Source organism: Nicotiana sylvestris, chromosome 6, assembly GCF_000393655.2.
Source record: "Nicotiana sylvestris chromosome 6, ASM39365v2, whole genome shotgun sequence".
NCBI classification, from domain to species: Eukaryota; Viridiplantae; Streptophyta; class Magnoliopsida; order Solanales; family Solanaceae; genus Nicotiana; species Nicotiana sylvestris.
In genome coordinates, this window is record NC_091062.1 from 131,082,894 (window position 1) to 131,104,987 (window position 22,094).

The window sequence follows — 22,094 nt, forward strand, 5'->3', positions numbered from 1 at the left end:
CACATAAAAACCCTTCAGAAAAGATACGGACTGCGCATACAAAATCGAGAAAGGCTAAATGAGGCTAATCGAGGTTTCGAAACACGAAAATGAAAGCTAAAACTGAAAATGACCTATCAGGTCATCACAATGCAATTCCTATTATACAAGCTTATATTTAGTAATGTATTTAGCTAATCTATAGTATTTGTTTTTAAGAAAATGGTCAATTTTACTCTGGATAAACAAATTCAGTCACTCAATTACAATTTTTTAAAGGATAATGAGAGGATCACTATATACCCACAATTGGATTCCTAATTTCATGTTGTCAACGTCATTTCTTAAAAAAGAAAATAATAGTAAAAATATATGATTAAGTTATTTTTTAATTTCTCATTTAGTATTTGATATTTGCATTAGAACTTGACTAATCCAAATTAGCATAGAAAAATCCTTGTATAAGAATAAAGGCTTTCTGTCAAAATATGATTTAGTACTCAAATCTGACAATCTATTCTATATATTATTAAAAGGAGAGGAAAAAGTCCTCTCCTTAAGCCAAGTGGCAGCCTAGAAAAAAGCCATATGGCATAAATAGTTAATAATTACTTATTATTTTTAAATTTAAATATCTATAAAATAATAAAATAAAATATATTATAATAAAAAATGAAAATTAAAAAAGAACGGTCCATTTAAATTGGAGAGTAGTTTCAAGTTGGAGTTTTTAAATTATTTTGAAATAAAAAACTAAAATTACAAAAAAATAAAAAAACTACCAATTCAAAATTTCTTTGTTTTTTAATATTTTTTGTTTTCTTTTTAAAATTAAAAATTTATTTATTCAGAAAATATTATTGCGAATAATAGAAGAAAATTATAAACAGAAAGTAGCATGTTATAAATTATAAAAAGAATAAGTAATTATTAACTACTTATTATAAAAAGAAAGTAGCATACAAAAATTTAAATAGGTAATATGTTAATAAAAGTTTCTGTTAACAATGCAATAATACTAAATATTAGATAATATAATTTAAAAAATACTGAACAAGCCTATTATTCGATGTCCATATAAGTCTCATTAATTCAATCGAGATTTTATTCATTAAAATTCAGATAATATTATTAAGAACATTAGGATAAAATTTAAAATAAAAAATATTTCAAGATTAGTAAAATATATATATATCTTCTATTATATTATAAAAATAAAGTAGTAGACAAAAATATTAAACAAAGTAATATGCTAATAAAAGTTTCTATTAATAATGTAATAATACTAAATATTGGATAATATAATTGAGAAAAATATCGAACAAGCCGATTATTCGATGTCTATATAAGTCTCATTAATTTAATAGAGATTTTATTCATTAAAATTCAGATTATATTATTGACGAAAATAGGATAAAATTTAAAATAAAAAAAGGAGAGGAAAATGTCACAACCCGATCGTGATGGCGTCTATCGTGAAACTAGGTCAGCCGACACAATCCCAAGTATAACCAATATTTCATAATAAAGAACGTTTTAAACTATTAATTAGATAAAATCTCATAACATACATCTAAATAACAAGTGCGGAAAACAACACAAGCCCGACATCGGGGTGTCACAAGTCACGAGCAACTACAAGGTCTGTCTAAGTACAATAAAGTCTATCAAAGTCTGGGAACAATACTAATATAATCTAGGGAGAAGAGCAGGGACATATCACTCGGGCTACCTCACAATCACTCGTAATCAGACCTTCGGGCATAACATGTATCAGAATCAGCCCCTCCGGCAATAACATATCACTCACTCTGGGTACCCACGCTCATTGGGGATGTTCAGACTCCGGAGGGGCTTTTACAGCCCAAGCGCTATCACAAACCATCGCGTGGCATAATAAATCAGGCCCTCGCCCTCTCATATATCACAAAACAGTACAACATGCTGCGACGCGTCCCCTAATATCCTCACAACACAGGCCCTCGGTCTTACTCAATCAGAAACCTCTTAAGCCACTCGGGCTAACAGTAAAATAGGGTGCTCAGCCCGAAAATATCATTTATGCATCAAATCAGAGTAGATAAGACTGAGTTTTGAAATCAGTAAAATATAGCATGATTGAGTACAATTATTAAATCAAAATAGTGAGAAATATTAGTAAAGATAGTTCCTAAGGGTCCAAACAGTTGGCACAAGGCTCAAATATGGCATCCAGCCTAAAATATAGTAATACTTCCCAAAACACAATAGTATCAAATAGTTTTCAATCAAATACGCAACTTAATAGTCGTACGGGATCGACCAAGTCACAATCCCCAACGGTGCACGCCCCCACGCTCGTCATTTAGCGTGTGCGTTACCTCAAGGTAGTGAAGCAATGTGAAATCCGGGGTTTCATACCCTCAGGACAACATTTACAATCATTAGTTACCTAGAATCGGACCAAACTCTAGCCCGCGATGCCCTTGCATCTTGACTCGTCCTCCAAATGCTCTGAATCTAATCAAAATCAGTACCACATCATTAATACACGCTAACGGAACAAAGCCCAAGCGAAAATAATCAAACTAACTCAAAAATCTTGAAATTGGCCAAACATGATCCCCCGGGCCCATATCTCGGAATTCGATAAAAGTCACATCACTAGAATCCTTATTCTCCCACGAGTCTATACATACCAAAAACATCAAAATCGGACCTCAAATGGTCCCTCAAATTCTCAATTTAAATTCTCCAATTTCAAGCCCTAATTTCCCAATTTTTCATCCCTAATCTCTTCAATTTCAATGTTTAATCAACTGAATTCCACCATAGATACAAGTATTACGTTCAAAAATCTTACCTCAACAGGTTTCCTCTTGAATCCCTCTTCAAAACCCTCCAAGAGCTCCAATCCCGTCTCAAAAATGGTGGAAATGGGAAAAAATTCACGAAGGGTTTAATTTATACCTTCTGCCCAGACATTTCCGCACCTGCGGCCCAAATTACGCTTCTGCTGACCGCATCTGTAATCAAAATAATTGCATCTACAATTTTCACTTAAGTCACCAGCTTCCGCACCTGCGCCCCAGGCCTCGCACCTGCGGGCTCGCAGGTGCGGTTAACACATCCGCTCCTGCAACAAATACTGCATCTGCAGTTGCTTCCCGCTTCTGCGATCATTGCACCTGCGGTCCCCACTCCGTAGGTGCAGAAGCAACAAAAAAATCTGCAACACCAACTCAACTCCAAACATTCCGTCAACCACCCAAATCCATCCCGAGGTCCTCGGAACCTCAACCAAACATGCCAACAAGTCACATACCACTATTCAAACTTATTCCAATCTTCGGAACACTCAAAACAACACTGAAACACCAAATCACCCTCGGATTCAAGCCTAAGGATTCCAAAACTTTCAAATTCCGCAAACGATGTAAAAACCTATCAAACCTCATCTGAATAGCCTGAAATTTTGCACATACGTCACAAATTACACAACGGATCTACTCCAATTTGTGAAATTCCAATCCGGCCCCGATATCAAGATTTTCATTGTCGACCGGAAAAGCCAAATTTCCAATTTCGCCAATTCAAGCCTGAATCTACCACGGACCTCCAAAATACATTCCGAACACGCTCCCAAGTCCCAAATCACCTAACGAAGCTATCCAAACCATAAAAACCTAATTCCGAGATCATTTACCCACAAGTCAACTTCCGATTGACTTTACCAACTAAATAACCAACTTAAGAGACTAAGTGTCTCATTCCATCCTAAGACCACTCCGAACACAACACCACCAACACGATATGATAAAATACAGCTGAACAACTCACAAGGAAGCAGAAATGGGGAAAATGGAACAGTAACTCATGAAATGACCGGCCGAGTCATTACATAAAATCATCTCCTTAAGCCACTGACAGCCTAGAAAAAAGCCACCCGACATAAGTAGTTAATAATTAGTTATCGATTATTGTTTTTCCATTTAAATATCTTTAAAATAATAAAATAAAATATTTTATAATAAAAAACAAAAATTAAAAAAAACTATCCATTCATATTGGAGAGTAGTTTCAGGTTAGAGTTTTTAAATTATTTTAAAATAAAAAACTAAAATTACAAAAAATAAAAAACTACCAATTCAAATTTTGTTTTGTTTTTTATAATTCTTTCCTTTTTAAAAGATAAAAACTTTATTTAATATTCATCGTGCATCGCGCGAGTACAACTACTAATTCTTGTTAATGAGTACTCATCTTACTACAATCGTTAATCGTGTAAAGAAAAACAAAAGTAACTCTAGTGAAAATTCTATAAAAGAAATTCCGTGATTTTTATGTAGAGAGAAAAAGACAAACGGAGAACATCTGCCCCGATATGCCGGACTAAAATTCTGGACACCTCATCAAGCGACGCTCCAATTTGGACGCATGGAAATTGGAAAGAAATTTAAAACAAAAAAGAAGAAGTTGATGTTGTCTGAAAGCTGCTCTCATCATAACTCGTCATCATTGTCCAAAACGCACAGTTGCCGACAGCGCCAGTTCTTCCTTTGACCCAAAAATAGGAATGCCACACCTTTTTCTTTTTTCTTAAAAATAAAAATAGAAAGGCTAATATTTATAAAATAAAAAGGAGATCTGTGCATTCTTGCAAACAATGATTTGCAATTTCTAATAGCATTGGTGAATTTTTTTTATTGAAATTTTTATAAAGCACTATCTTTTAGTGGTAATTAGTTATTTATAGATATCATTTGCTATATTACGGATTGTAGATATGGTTTCTGTTGTTATAAGATGTATTAGATGTATTTAAGTTATTGTATTCATGAATAAAGTAACAAAAAATAGGTGTGAATCAGGGAAGTGCAGCTAATCAGTTGTTGTATTCGAGTGTATTCGACTGTATTCATGGCGTGAAACATGGGATTATAGCTGGACAGATTACTGTATTCGACTGTATTCACGGCGTGCAACAGGGGATTACACTGTTTTTAAACGGAAAGTGAATCAATTAACATAAAGACTCCTAATATAACTCAACAAACTCAATTATAACACACAAATTTTGTATTTTCAGTTATAAAAAAGATTCTCAACCGAAAAATACCTCAAAAATATAACAATCTTCAGAGAAATTATATAATACACATGAATACATAAATTATATTAATTAAAAAAAACATATGAATACATTCATGTCATATAGCGAGACAGTGAATACAATGAAATACATAGAATACAATGTGATACATTGAAATATTATGAAAAAAAGACAGTGAATGCAATGAAATACATGGAATACAACGAAGATAATGAAATACATGAAAATACATTGAAATATATTAACAGAAAATCAATGCTCAGCCCCAAACTCCGCCGTCTTTGTTCAAGAACAAACCCTAATTTCCGGCGAAGCCGTCGTCGAGCAAAAACCCTGAATCACTGGGGCTGCAACTCTAACAATAACGTTCCTTTTCACCTTCTTCTTTTCCCTTTTAGCCTCTTCTTTATCTTCCTCTTCTTGCTTTTCTGGTTTGAAGTACTCGGATCGGAGGCCTTTTTCACAACCTTGAGAAGGTCAATTTCCTAGTGAGGGAGAGTGTTCGTACCATGTGGTCGGACGGAGATATCTCCGTTAGAGTTAGTAGAGAAATAAGGAGCTCCCCACCCATCGACCCCGTACAAAGCAGAGGACAAATCCGGAGACTAATGGGAAGCGGCGACTGAAGATATCTCCTTTTAGCCTCTGATTTCTTTTTCTTTTGAATTTTCCACGACTTTCTTGATCATCAATTCTTCAGTGTAGATAAATTATAAAAAATTTCACTGAATCTCACATAGAATCCAGGCAAAATCACTGTTTGTGACTAATGGTAGGTGATGTGGGTGAGAGGAATTTTGAGATTGAGCATCGTGTTTTCAGGGAATGGGGGAAGAGAATGACATGTATCAAAGTAGAGAGAGAAAGAAAATAGTGTAACTGAATAACGTATTTAGCGGCTTAGGGGTAGGAGGTAACCAAAATTAGATATTTTGCTATAAATATTAAAAAGTATCTATAGAATATAATTTTTTAAAATGATATTTATTTAAAATAAATAGGGAGTTAACCTTTGCTATAGGAGGTAAAAATGTATTTTTAGTACATAATAGTATGTGTACTTTTCGTCATTCGGTGAATTAGACTATATAAATATCTCATGAACAAGAAAATTATTGAGTCCTTTTCTTTTTGGACAACAATATGAACAGACTTAGATTAATATTATATTGAGAGTACAGCCTAAACACATGAAAAGATCTACTGGAATAAATATGAGTAATATTACCTCCGCCAACAAGGGTTGTGATGGATCCTTAACCAGATGTCTCGAGTTCGAGTTTGTGGGTATGGAGTCAGTTTGTTAGGGAACGCTTTATTCCCAATGTAGGACTTCCCGATGCGTCGAATTTAGTCAGACACCAATGTGGATACCGGACATCAGGTGGAAAACAAATAAAAAAAATATAGTACCTCCTCATGGATGGTCATTCAACTTTGTGTTCATTACCCAAAAGTTACTTTTCTTTCTTTTGTTACGTAAAAATCATTCAACTTTATGTTTATTATCTAAAAGTCATTTTTCTTTCTTTTGTTACACAAAAATTATTTTATTATGCTCCAATTATCATAATAATCACTTTGACCAGATTTTATAAATCTTTCATCTGAACAATCTATTATGCCCTTGATATCATAAATCATCTCATTTATGTAATACTTTCTATATTACATGCTATATAATATACTTTTACCCAGGTATTTTACGTATAATTAAAATAACTTGATATTATTTTATTCATTATTTTAAAATATATTCGTACATTTAATTTTTTCTCAACATTAATTTTCAAAAAATGTAAGTAGCATTATTAAATTTGTTAGTAATATTACCGTGAATAAATCTCAAGTCCATGTTCTTAACCATGCTTAATGAAATATTTTTAATGAAAATTATAAAATAAAAATTATATAATTAAAGCTTACTGATTTATCAGCCAAGCCATACTCATTAATTTAATAAATAAAATACCCACATTTAGCACAATGACACACCAAATTAATACTTTTAAATAAATAATATTAATAGATAAAGCTTTAATTTTTTTAATATTAAACACCAATATCTCTCAAAAAAAATTTAAAATATTTATTGACTATAAAAAACTATCATTTATTAAACAAATTTGTTTGTTATTATTTCAAATAAATAATAAATATTTTTTATCATTTTTATATTTAAAATATGTTCATGTTTAAATATGATTAAAAAAATTGAGAGCCATGAAAAAATTAAATGTATGGATATGTTATAAAAATAATAAATAAATAATTTAAGTTATTTTAATATATGTAAAATACCAAGGTAAAAATATATTATATAGTATATAATATAGAAGGTATTACATAAATGAGAGTATTTATAATGTCAAGAGAATAACAAACTTTTCAAGTAAAAATATTATAAAATCTATCCAATATGACTTTTGTGATAAATAGAGCAAAGTAAAATGATTTTTGCGTAACAAAAGAAAGAAAAATGACTTTTAGGTAATGAATACAAAGTTGAATGATTTTTACGTAACAAAAAGAAAAAAAATGACTTTGCGTAATGAATATAAAGTTGAATAACCACCCATAAAATGTACTCCGTCTATATGAAGAAATTCCATGATTAAAGCACCTATTTTTCTGAGTGAATTTAGAAATAAATTGCTCATTTTTAAAATTTATATATATATATATATATATATATATATATATATATATATATATATATATATATATTAAAATATGATGAGTCGACATAATTAAAATAAAATATTTTTAAGAAAATTTAAAAATCATAATAAAAACAAACAGTTTGACTCCCAAACAATAAATAGGGTAGAGTAGTATGTAAGGAGTCTATTTGTTCAAAATAAAATACATATGAAATACTTTTTGTCCATTCCATCCAATGAGGTTAGTTTCAAGTTTCAACTTTCAACTTTCAACTTTCATTCAATAATTTACATTGAGATTCTTAAGATCTCACAGTCATTTACACAATCAACTAGCAAAATCTAGACAGATTTCATGTAACAAAAGGAAAAAGTAAAAGAAGAAAGAGAAGAAGTGTGAGAAATCAAAGGACAGAGAGAGAAAGAGGAACAGAGAGTGTCATGAAATTGTACTTGCCTTTAGGATTGATCCACATGTAAAAGAGTGAAAACCCCTGCAGCTCAACTGTTCTCTAACTCACTTCTCTTCAAAAATTCACTCACATTACTCCTTCTGCCTTCATTAAAAAAAAGGGGTACCATTTTTACAATTCAGTTATGTACTTTGATCCTTTAGATGATGTTTTTTTTGTATGTAAGCATTTTCAAGATTATTAGTTCATCTGGGGTTTAGAATTCTTGAAAGGAAAGTATGGAATTTTATGATAATCTTGAATTCTCATGATGCATGATTATGGATTTTGATTCCAGAGGAGTTGTTGTTGTATACTTATGTACATTTGCTGTAATTCTTGTAAATGTGGTTTTTTGTGTTACAAATCCGAATGATTTCAAGATTCTGAATGATTTCAGAAATGGATTAAAGAATCCTGAGCTCTTGCAATGGCCATCTAAGGGGAATGATCCATGTGGCCCTCCTGCATGGCCCCACGTGTTCTGTTCTAGTGACAGAGTGACTCAAATTCAGGTTCAGAGTTTAGGTTTAAAGGGTCCTTTACCTCAGAACTTGAATGAATTAGATAAGCTTCAAAATCTTGGCCTTCAGAAGAATGGTTTTAGTGGTAAATTACCTACTTTTAGTGGATTATCTGAGTTGAAATATGCTTATTTGGATTGGAATCAATTTGATACAATCCCTGCAGATTTCTTTAATGGTCTTAGCAGTGTTCAAGTTTTGGCTTTGGATAATAATCCATTTAATAAAAGTGGATGGTCTATTCCAATTGAGCTGCAAGATTCAGCCCAGCTCACAGAGTTTTCTTGCACGTCTTGCAATATAGTTGGACCATTGCCTGATTTTTTCGGAAAATTGCCTTCTCTTACTGCTTTAAAGCTGTCATATAATAGTTTAACAGGTGAGATACCGGAGAGTTTTCGTGATTCAATGATTCAGATCTTGTGGTTGAATAATCCAATTAATGGTGGTGGAATGACTGGTCCAATTGACATAATTGGTACTATGGACGAGCTTACGTCGTTATGGCTTCAGGGCAACAGTTTTAATGGATCTATTCCTGATACGATTGGTGATTTGGCTTCTTTGAAGCATCTTAATCTTAATGGAAATAAGCTCGTTGGTTTGATTCCGGAAGGATTGGCGAATCTAGACTTGGAAGACTTAGACTTGAACAATAATATGCTCATGGGTCCTATCCCAAAGTTTAGAGCTGCTAATGCTACATATTCCTCAAATTCTTTTTGTCAATCAACTCCTGGTGCTCCTTGTGCTCCTCAAGTTAATGCACTTTTAGATCTTCTTGATGGTTGGAATTATCCATCCCAGCTTGCTTCTAAATGGACTGGTAATGATCCGTGTGCAGGTTCGTGGTTTGGAATCACTTGCAATCCTAAAGGTCAGGTTACGATTGTTAATCTACAGAAAAAGAACCTTACAGGTGCGCTTAGTCCTTCACTTGCAAACTTGGATTCACTGCTTGAAGTTCACTTGGAAGGAAATAGTTTGCACGGTCCAATTCCAGCAAACTTAACGGAGCTCAGGTTTTTGAGATTGTTGGACTTAAGTGGCAATAATTTTGACCCTCCATTGCCAAAATTCAGGGATGGTGTGAAAGTCATTACAGATGGAAATGCTCATCTTGTTGCTAATGTAACTGTGGGCACTCCTTCTCAGAGTATTGGCCCATTTCCTCCATTGAGCCATAGTCCTAAACCAAGTAAGGAGTTACCACTGAAAAGCCCCTCACCTAGTGACAATCGGCCAACATTATCAGGTACACCACCTTCCCCAGAGATAAGGTCGGGATCAAGCTCAGACTCGAACAATAAGAAAACCGCTATCATTGTAATTGTGAGTGCAGCTTCTGCGGCCTTAATTCTTCTTGTGGTTGTTTTGGCTTTCAAGAGTAGGAAAAAACCAAAGAAGGCCGCTGGTACTACTGTTATTCACCCCAAAGACCCATTCAACAAAGATGACATTGTTAAGATTACGGTCTTAGAAGATCCTATGATGTACACTGCACAGAGTGGTACTACAAATACAAGTAGTGGTGGAACAGAAGGTACTCAAGTGATCGATGGAAACCTTGCCATTTCAACCCAGGTCCTTCGAAAGGTAACCAATAATTTTGCACCAGAAAATGAGCTTGGTCGTGGTGGCTTTGGAGTTGTTTACAAAGGTGAACTTGAACATGGAACTCATATTGCAGTGAAGAGAATGGAATCTGCGATTATCAATAGCAAGGCGTTGGATGAATTTCAGGCGGAAATAGCTGTGCTTTCTAAGGTTAGGCACCGCCATTTAGTTTTACTTTTGGGATACTCTATTGAAGGAAATGAGAGGCTTTTGGTGTACGAATATATGTCAAAGGGCGCTCTGAGTAGACATCTTTTCCGCTGGAAGAGCCTGAACTTAGAGCCTTTATCATGGGTTAAGAGACTCAATATTGCTCTAGATGTTGCTCGAGGGATGGAGTACCTTCATAATCTGGCACACCAGAGCTTCATACATCGTGACCTCAAATCATCAAACATTCTTCTAGATGATGGTTTTAGGGCAAAAGTTTCTGATTTTGGATTAGTGAAACTCGCCCCCGACAAAGAAAGGTCTGTTGCAACAAGGCTTGCTGGAACATTTGGATACCTTGCCCCTGAATATGCTGGTAACTGTCCATTTCTTTGCCATTGGTATCTCTTTCATATACACTCATTTTGACTGTTCTGATAATTACTAGTACTTTTTATCTTGGGATAAATATTGTCATTTTAGCATCAGTTATAATGTTTTACTCTGGTAACCTATTACATGAACACATCTCTACCTGAATGGATACAATACACTTTTAGTCCCTCTATATTATTATAAATGCATCAGTTCTCCAATGAGAATCCAGACTGTGCTGAACGGCACCCTTCCTTCATAGCGAAAATAGAACAGAGTTACTAATGAAGCAATACTGTTATTCCTCTATGTTGCCATTGTGGCTACTAAATTGATATACCTTGGACATTGATGTATCAATCTCGCTTCAGCCAGTCACATTCTCATTCTTTTCAATATCGTTGTTAAACAATTCAAGTAGAGGGTTTCAGATCCTTTCTCCATTTGATCATGCATGGCATAGTTATCATCTTGTCTCCACAGAAGAAATAGGAACTCCGTCCCAATTAAGATACTTTTCTCTCGAGGCGTGGTACTGGAATATGCTGTGGGAAACTATTTAACAAGCATGGCATGCTAAACAGCTGCTTTTTAAACTTACTAAGAATTTTGGTGCAGAAACTATTGCTGACTCAATATTTACGTTACCCCTATATCTAAGTTCTCTGTCTAGTTGGACTAGTGCTCTAGTCACCTTTTTGCATCTATCCTAACTCCAATTATACTTCTCTCCAGTAACCGGAAAAGTTACAACTAAAATCGATGTCTTCAGCTTTGGGGTGGTGTTGATGGAACTTGTGACTGGACTAGCCGCCCTTGATGAGCAACGTTCTGAGGAAACTCGATATCTAGTTGAGTGGTTTTGGCAGATAAAATCAAATAAAGGAAATCTCATTGCTTCCGTTGACCCAGCTCTTGATGCGAAGGAAGATATCCATGAGAGCATTTGCACTATGGCTGAATTAGCTGGACATTGCACCGCCAGAGATCCTAATCATAGGCCTGACATGTCACACGTTGTGAATGTGCTTGGCCAACTTGTTGAGACTTGGAAACCTTTTGAAGAATCGGACAAATATGAAGGAATTGACTACTCTCTACCTCTGCCAGAAATGTTGAAGGACTGGCAACATGAAGACACCGGAGATTTCACCGGTACTAGTCAGGATAGTCGAGGAAGCATTCCTGCCAAACCAACTGGATTTGCCGATTCATTTACCTCGAACGATGCTCGATAGGTGAACTTGGTTCTGAGCTACAAAACTCATTGCTTCATTTTGCTGCTCTTAGTTTTGCTTGAATTTTCAACATCAAATTTGCTTTCTGCTTGTGAAAATAACTTACGAAGCGCTGCGTTCAGTCAATGGTGAATATACAGATGCTGAGTTGCCAAGAATGAATGATCAAGTCATCAAACCATCGTCATCCAGATATGGAACAAAAACTTGAGAAATCCTTTTAGTTTTTAATGTTGCTTATACAGTTGTTTGTTTTGAATGCTGCTTATTAAATTATATTTAGAATAGATTGGTTCAAACTGTTGTATAAGTTATTTACATGATACTGATGAGAATCTTGTTTGTTTTCTGAGGGTAAGTTATTGGAAACATATGTGCATGCATTTAAAGGAAGAGTGATGCTCAAATAAATTGTGCTCAAATGTCTATTCTTGATTGGGAAAAAACATCTTAGCTTGAATGGGTTAAATTGGGCCAAATCATTTTACTAAAGTATTTTGGTATTTTTACCGAGAATCCAATTTACATTAATTAGCTCCTCTTATGCATAGAGGAAAATAGGCAAATATCCCTTATTTTTTAATGTCTCTGGCTTGTTTTGAATTCGTTAAGAGATTATGGAATGAACCAACAAGAACGCATTTTACCAAGTATTGAACATTTTTGGTCATAGAATAATCGGAAAGAATTTTATTTTAGGACTAAAATTATGAATAATTTTGTAAGGTTACTCTCTGCTAACATTTTGGAATCTAACAGGATTATTTGCTTTGTCTAATACTTGATGAAATTTTCTATTAAAGGATTTGTCACGACCCAAGTTCGCCCCCCGCGAACTGTTTGTGACGACACCTAGTCTCTACGACTAGGTAAGCCTAACAAATTTCGAAAAAAGGAAACGAAATACGAAACTAGCAAAAACTGTAGATAAAACATAATAAAAACGTTTAAGATGCCGCTCGGCATATACAAACACACACTCTCAAAAATTGAATCAACTCCCAAAACCTGGAATCTCATGAAATCACAAGTTGTAGATATTAGTGTTCTAACTCCAGAATGTTTAATCAAAAGAAAGTACAGAAGGTCTATAACTAGAAGAGAGAATAGAGAGGGACTCCTCGGTCTGCGGACGCGGCAGATATACCTCGAAGTCTCTGAAGATCGCCTCGCCTCACTGATAGTATGGCTGAGCCGGAGAACCTGGATCTGCACACGAAAAACATGTGCAGGAAATGACATGTGTACACCACAACGGTACCTAGTAAGTGCCAAGCCTAACCTCGGTCAAGTAGTGATGAGGAAGGTTAGGACCCTATTGGTTTTATATATATATATATATAAACGAGGTAAAACAGTAAGCGACAGTATAATTAGAGACACTAACAGTTGATAAAGAGTAAAATCACAGACAGAATATGCTCAGTACACAGAGATATCAACAGGGGATCTCCCAGGATATCGTCCCGTAGTCCCAAACGTAAATGTACAGAGGATCTCCCGGGATATCGTCCTGTAGTCCGAATCATAAATATGCAAGGAAAAACTCTCGGAATACCAATCCGTAGTCCCAAAGTAAATATCCAGTACATGAGAATCTATCGGGTGCTGTCCCGTAGTTCCAAATATAAATGTGCAAGGGGATCTACCGGAATACTGATCCGTAGTCCCAAGGTAAAGATGCAGGGAGATCTACCGGAATACCGATCCGTAGTCCCAAAGTAAACACACAACAGTTTCGAGAAAGAATCTACAGTTCTATTCAAGTTCATACCAAGAAAAACATAGATTTCTATTCTAAACATGCTGCACAGAATCAAGTAGACAGTTTAAGCAGATAATACAGTTAAGTCACTTAAGCATGCTTTCCTAAGCTAAACAGTAGGCTTTAAATACAAGTAGTGTTCAACAAAAAGAAGCGCAGATATTTACTTAATGAAAACAGGGGTTTTCAACAAATAGCACGTATACGCACTCGCCACCTCACGTACACGATACTCATATAACAACAGAACCAAAATCCTAAGAGGAGTTACCCCACACAAGGTTAAGCAAGCCACTTATCTCGAACCAGCTCAAATCAACTTGAAATTACATTCTTGCCACGAGTACCCGACTCCAAATGGCCCAAATCTATTCAAATTAATTGCATAATGTAAATATAACTTCAAGTAACTAATTAATTCGAAGCTAGCACGTGAAATTAAGAAAAATGCCCAAAAAGTTCCCCGGGCCCACGCCTCGGAATCGAGTAAAATTTACAAATTCAGAACACCCGATCACTCACGAGCACACTCGAACAAAAATCATCAAAATCCAACGTCAAAATCTCACTCAAAACGCAAATTCTCGATTGGGGAACTTTTCTCCCATTTTCAAACTTTTTTCCCCAAATTCCTTAATTAGAATAGAAAAACAACAATAGATTATAGTTCTAAGATCAAAATCAAGTTAGAAATCGTTACCCAATTATTCTCCTTTAAAAACCTTCAAAAAATCGTCTCCCACCGAACTCCAATTCGATTTTTGTGTTATGAAATCTCAAACCCTCGAATTTTCTGTATCTGCCCAGCGTTTTCTGCTTCTGCGGTCATGGGACTGCACCTGCGGTCCCACTTTTGCGGCTGGGGACTTGCACCTGCGAGATTTCATTAAAGGCCCAGATTCCGCACCTGTGCTCACTTACTCACAGATGCGATCCGCTTCTACGGTCCTTGGGCCGCATCTGCGACCAACTCCAATTAGGTATTTGACCGCACCTGTGGAACAACACCTGCTGTCCCACACACGCAGGTGTGGTTATGACAGGTTCAGCAAATCTCAGATTTTTCCTAAGTCCAAAGTCCAATCCATTAAGCATCCAAAACTCACCTGAGGTCCCCGGGACCTCAACCAAACATACCGATCAGTCCTAAAATATCATACGAACTTAGTCCAACCCTCAAATCACATCAAACAACGCTAAAACCGCGAATCACCATCTAATCCAAACATAAAGAACTTGAAACTTCAAGAAACCTACAACCGTTGCCGAAACAAACCAAACCAAGTCCGACTGACCCCAAATTTTGTACACAAGTCATATTTAACACCACAGAGCTATTCCAACTTTCGGAATCGGATTCCGACCCCGATACCAAATCTCATTATCGAGCCAGAAACTTCAAAAATTCAACTTTCGGCATTTCAAGCCTAAATAAGCCACGGACCTCCCAACACAATCCGAACATGCTCCGTAAGCCCGAAATCACTCAACGGAGCTAACGAAATCAACGGAATTCCATTCCGAGGCCGTCTTCACACTGCTCCGACTACGGTCCAAATTCTAAAGCTTAAGCTCTCATTTAGGGACTAAGCATCCCAAAACACTCCAGAACTCAAAACGAATCCTCCCAACAACTCACAATAGCAGAAACAAATACGGGGAAAGCAGTTAATAGGGGATCAGGGCGTTAATTCTTAAATCGACCGGCCGGGTCGTTACAGGATTCCATAAGTAACTGAATTAATTGATTAACTGTAAGTTCAAGTTAGAGATTGGTAATTCAACATCAACAACTTAACGGCCATATAAAATGAGTTCACACAAATATGTGCTTACCAGTTAGGGACGGGTCCAATGGAGTAGAGTGGATATATAAAATTCATATAATCGACTAACTAATTTGCGATTGCAGTCAGGGTTTATGGTTCAAGTGTCAATTTGTCCATCTTCGTTTCAAATCAAGGCAAACATCTCCATTATTGTTTACAATCAATGGAAGAAAAACAAGGCACGTGGAGCAGGGTGACACTATGGCGGGAGAAGATTTCATGACTTTATCTGCTATGTTTCATTGTCATCCCAGTTACAGCAGTAGGCCTAATGTGTAACCCTTGTGCTTAAATAGTAGGCCTAATGTGGTTCTATTTCGAGTCCGGAACCAAAATGTTGTTTTTTTTGACTCAAAATACGCAAATAAGTGTTAAAAAAAAAGTTACCAAACTATATATAACGCCACAAAAAGTGGCGCTATACAGTAAAGGTACCTTTACTGTATAGCGCCACTTTTTGTGGCGTTATATATAGTAAAGCTGACACATCTTACATAGCGCCACTATTAATGGCGCTATACCCCTTATTACCTGACCCCACCAATAATTTCTGGGTTCAATAATTCAAAAGCGTATAAAGCCACCTTTTGCGGCGCTATATACAAAAAAAAAACCTCCCCGGCTAGCCATTTCCTATATAAACATCGTAGAATCGCCACAACTTCATTCAAAAATTTTTTTAACTCTTGTTGGTTTCTATTGTTGTTAAATTCTCCAGCATTTTTTCATTATGTCTGAAGAACGTAGAATAAGAGTATCATTATATTGGGGGGGTGAGGTTGTGATGGAGAATAACTCTGTGGGCTACAGTTTACCTGCTAAGTGTAATGTTAAATTGCCACTTTCAATGGAGTACGAAACATTGATATCGTTGTTATGCAAAAAAATGAGTGTGAGAAAACGTTCAGTGATACTCAAAGTAACCGGAAGATATCCGTATTCCGTTACGCCGCAAGGGGTTGCTTTTTACTCAGAGTTTAACATCGACGATGATGACACTTTGAGTGATTTCTTGAGGACTCCGGACGAATGCCGGGAATTTCTTGTAATCACAATGTTGGAGATGTACGTGAAGGTCGAAGACGTTCCAAAAAATGAGGTTGTGCGTAGTAGAGATAACCCCCAGTCATCGGGTGGTTATTCTGGATCAGTTTTTGCCGGACATGTTCCAGATGAAAGAATTTTTCTTGATTTAAATTCATCACCGTCGGCGAATGAGCAGCGAGAAAATAAATTATACCCTGCTTTCCATAATTCACAAGAAGAGTGGTAAACTTCAATTTTCATTTGTGTTAATTATGTATATTTTTGGCGTATTGAATTAATTTTAACGCTCATTTATTTAATAGGGGGTACCGGCCGGATATGAATTTTACAAGTGGCCCATCCGGTAGTCATCACCTAACTGAAAACGTCCATCATGGAATGTCATCACATACGACTTGTAAGTGAAATGATATAGCCATATATAAAGCATTTATTAATTTAGTAGATTATATTTTTGTTGAAATGTGCAGTGAAAACGAGCAAGTTGAACTACCCGTACTCACTCAATTTCCTGAAAACGACGTATTACATTAGGATATGGCAGATGCACAGAGTGAGGAAGAGAACAGCGATTACGATAACAATGCCGATGAATCGGGAGACGAGACACCATTTGCTCGTGAGGATGGTGATGAAGAGGACGAGGAGGAAGGACCCGATTTGAAGAGAGCCCCCCATAGACGAAAAGTGTACGAGTCTGAAGTGCCGTTTCATTCAAGGGAGATTCCTTATATTGATAACTTGCCAGCCGTGCCGGATGTGGAAGCTCTCACAAGGGATTTTGATGAAATCCGGACAACAATGTGGGATGAGTCTAGACCAACGGTGCTTGCAAAGGGGATGCTTTTTTCTGATAAAGCACGTGTAAGCAGGGCTTGTAAAATGCACAATGTTAAAGAGTGTCGTGAGATGCAGGTATCGGAGTCAAGTCCGACGGTATATAAGGCTATTTGCCGCAGGTGGTTTTGTCCATGTAATTGGATGTTTCGTGCGTCGAAGAAGAAGACAGGTATGTGGAAAGTGGGTAAATACATTCCCACCCACACATGCAAAATGGACACTTTCAACGGGAATCACTTCAACTTGGATATTGACTTGATATCTCTTGTACTTATTCCGCACATCGAAGCGTCCATAAGGTATAAAATCAAAGAGTGCATTACAGTAGTCCACCAGGAATATGGCCACACAATTACTAAAAGAAAGGCATATCTTGGGCGCAAAAGAGCGTTTGAAATAGTCTATGGTAACTGGGATAAGTCATTTGCGGATCTGCCTAGGTACATGGCTGCACTGCAGCACTTAACCCCGGAACAGTTGTTGAATGGAAGCTCGAGCGGAGTTCGGGTAAACCAGAATATATATTCAATTACGTGTTCTGGGCGTTTAAGCCAGCAATTGATGGTTTTCCGTATTGTCGGCCCGTAATATCCATAGACGGAACTCATGTCTATGGAAAGTACGATATCAATCTATTGATAGCCGTGACAGTGGATGCTAATGGACAGATATTTCCTCTAACCTTTGCTATTTGTGCCAATGAAAGCACAGAGACGTGGACAATGTTTTTGAACCACCTGAAAGAGCACGTTGTCAAACAGCGTTCAGGTATTTGTCTAATATCTGATCGGCACGGGGGTATATTAAGTTCTGTGGAGAACCTTCCTGCCTGGCAAGAACCTTATGAATACCACCGTTATTGTGTGAGGCACTTTAAGGCCAATTTCAAGAAGGAACATCCCAAAAAGGATCTACATGATTTGATGTGGATGGCAGCAACAGACCACCAACAACATAAATTCCGGAGGCATATGGATTCTATCAGGAAAGAAGACGAGGCAGCATATCGTTGGTTAATGCGACATGACCCTGAAAAGTGGACGTTGCATACAGATGGCGGCAGACGCTGGGGAATTCTTACTACAAACGTGTCAGAATCCTTCAACGGGTTATTAAAGCCGACAAGAGGATTGCCCATCACAGCCATGGTGCGTATGTCGTTCAAGCAGATGGCGGAGAGGTTTGTGCAACGGTCTGCAGCTGCAACGGAATTGATGGAAAGGGGTGTTGAATTTATGCCAGTGCCTATGAAGAGATTAGAGAAATATAGACGGCAAGCACATTGGCATTCCTTTTTGCAATATGATAACGAACGAGGTATTTTTGAAGTTCGCACCGCTATCCATAATAATCGGGGTAATAATGTACATAATGTAAATGAATCTACAAGGTTATGCTCATGTGGGAAATGGTCAATCTACCACATGCCCTGTTCATATGCCATCAAGTGTTTTCAACGTGTTGGTTATGCGGAGACCAACTATATTGATCAACAATATAGTGTTTCCAAATACCTAAACACATATAGTGGTTAGTTGCAGCCAGTGGGTGTTGAGCATTACTGGCCCCCAGAACCATTTAAAATGGTGTGTAACAAGTCTTATTTGCGTAAAAAATAGGTGCAGAAGAGAACGCGTATACAAAACCAAATGGATGTTAGTGATACCGTATATGCGCGCAAATGTGGTATATGCTCGCAAACAGGACACGACCGTAGAAAATGTCCTTTGGGTGGCAACAGTAATCAAGCTCAGGGCGGGTGTTCTTCTATTGTACCTAACTACCCATGAGTTCATGTTGTAATAATTAGTTGTTATGTATACGATTTAAGTATTTATGAAATAAAATTTTCTTGTTTGTTAATTATGATTTGTACTTTCCCATTTTACCTATTTAAATAATAATTTAATATAATTATCGGTATATTTATTATGTGTGTGTTGTCTTGTCGACATCACGATATTTAATACGCAAAATATAGCGCCATTATATATGGCGCTATGTGTGTCTTGTCTTGTCGAACTGAAAAAGCTGACCGGCTGACATAAAGTCGTCTTGTCAACATCATGATATGGCGCCATTAGATATGGCGCTATCTAATATAGCGCCATTAGATATGGCGCTATATGTGTATTGTTTCGCCTATAAATAATGGGGTCATTGTAGTTATTTTGTGTGCTAAAAATTTCCCCCAGAAATATTTCATTAAAAGTAAGTAAGGTTTTTTATTATAAGCAAATATTTCACAAATGGCTCAACCTGGTCGTCCACCAATTTGCTTATGTGGAAAACCATGCATGATGGATTGTGGGTGGGAAGGTGCTAATGCTGGACGCCGCTATTGGTGCTGTATGAACACGTTGTAAAAGCAACACGACGAACCTACTTGTGAATTTGATGAATGGGCTGAGGAACCATGTTATCAGGAAAGCTACAGGGAGAGATTACAGGATTTTCATAATATGTGGTTATACCAGCAGAGAATACAAAAGGAGGGAGATAGAATTATTACAGAAATGAGGGAGAAACTGAAGGAGGTGGAAGATAAAAAATGGAGAGCAGAACAGAATTGTGAAGCACACAAGGAACGCAACGAAAAATATAAATGGGAACTTGCGGAGGTGAAGGCGAGAGTGAAAGAGTTAGAAGAAGAAAAAGAACAAATGGAAGAACGATTTAAGTGGTTGGAGCGAAGAATAAATGGCAACTGAGGATGGAGCATTGGCGTGTATGTGTTTAGTATCATTTTCATATTTCATGTATTTTTATTATGTTGGTCTGTTATGTTTGTAGGGGTAGTAGCTCCGACGTCCGAGGGCCGGGATGTATAGGTGCATCCATGTCGTCAACTGTAAATTCATAATTTTTAATAACTATCATTAATAATTATGTGTTTTTTTATAATTTAAATTCATATTTTTAACAACTTAATTGTAAAAATTATATATATACTTATGGGTTTCGTGCTAGATTTTCTGAGGCTTAGTGGTACCAAACTATCATTAATAATTTTATGTTTTTTAATAATTTTTATTCATATTTTTTAATAACTTAATTGTAAAAATTATATATATATATATATATATATATATATATATTATAATTATGGGTTTCGTGCTAGATTTTCTGAAGCCCAGTGGTACCAAACTATCATTAATAATTTTATGTTTTTTTTATAATTTTTATTCATATTTTTTAATAACTTAATTGTAAAAATTATATATATATATAATTTTTATAATTATGGGTTTCGTGCTAGATTTTCTGAGGCCCAGTGGTACCAAACTATCATTAATAATTTTATGTTTTTTTATAATTTTTATTCATCTTTATTAATATTTTTTAACAACTTAATTGTAAAAATTATATATATACTTATGAGTTTCGTGCTAGATTTTCTGAGGCCCAGTGGTACCAAACTATCATTAATAATTTTATGTTTTTTTTAATAATTTTTATTCATATTTTTTATAAATTAATTGTAAAAATTATATATATATATAATTTTATATATATACCTATTGGTTCCAGGCTAGATATTTAGAGGCTCAGTGGCACAGTATAAGATAATTAAACAAAATGAATTCTAAGCTAAAATACTACACAATACCTACGCTACAAGACTCTAAATTTTACTACGCTAAAAGGGTCTACGTTTTACTACGCTAAAAAGGTCTACATTTTACTACGCTAAAAAATAATCTAAACTAAACGGCATAAAAACACATAAATATACATGAGGATATTAACAAACACATTTTTAGACTAATTTACCTATTTTTATACCACACTAAAATTAAATCCGGATAAAATTTAACATGCTAGTTTCGGAAAAAATAAACACAAACTGAAATAGAACACATACAAATCAAGTAATATGCATTGTTATAAAAGTTTTAACTTAAAATAAATCGAAATACCTCGATTTAGAATTTTCGGAATGTAAATAGATCGAAATTTTGACTCTGGAAGAGTGAATTCACAATAACACGAAGCTCTACTCGACTGTGGGACCACCAATCTTCAATTTTTATGTGCCGGGGGGACCCAATTTTTTTATTTTTATTTTTTATAATGGGGCATAATCGGGGGGGACCAAAAGGGAGTAAAATAATGGAGATGAAACGAAGAAGAAGAAGACAGAATGATTTTTAATAAGGGGTATAGAGCCATTAATAGTGGCGCTATGTAAGATGGGATTTTGGGGTATAGCGCTATTAATAGTGGCGCTATGTAAGATGTGGCAGTTTTATTATATATAACGCCACAAAAAGTGGCGTTATACAGTAACGGTGCAGTTACCGTTACTGTATAACGCCACTTTTTGTGGCGTTATATATAGTTTGGTAACTTTTTTTTTTAACACTTATTTGCGTATTTTGAGTAAAAAAAAACCACACTTTGATTCCGGACTCGTTCTATTTCAGTCACTTTATATGACAAAATAAGTTAGAGCAGGAGATAGATGAAAAAATTGAAAAGGATTGCTCATCCGACAACTCTGATGTCCTTGTGAATGAAAT

At 35.7% G+C, this 22,094-nt stretch overlaps 1 protein-coding gene across 1 annotated transcript; it reads left to right on the top strand.

The window, feature by feature from the left end:
• Nucleotides 1–8,373: 8,373 nt before the first annotated feature.
• On the top strand, nucleotides 8,374–12,439 carry LOC104218261 (receptor-like kinase TMK3). Its single transcript, XM_009768705.2, has 2 exons — nucleotides 8,374–10,853; nucleotides 11,588–12,439. The coding sequence occupies exons 1-2, from the start codon at nucleotides 8,462–8,464 to the stop codon at nucleotides 12,088–12,090; spliced, it is 2,895 nt and encodes a 964-aa protein (XP_009767007.1). The 5' UTR covers nucleotides 8,374–8,461; the 3' UTR covers nucleotides 12,091–12,439.
• The last annotated feature ends 9,655 nt before the right edge of the window (nucleotides 12,440–22,094 follow it).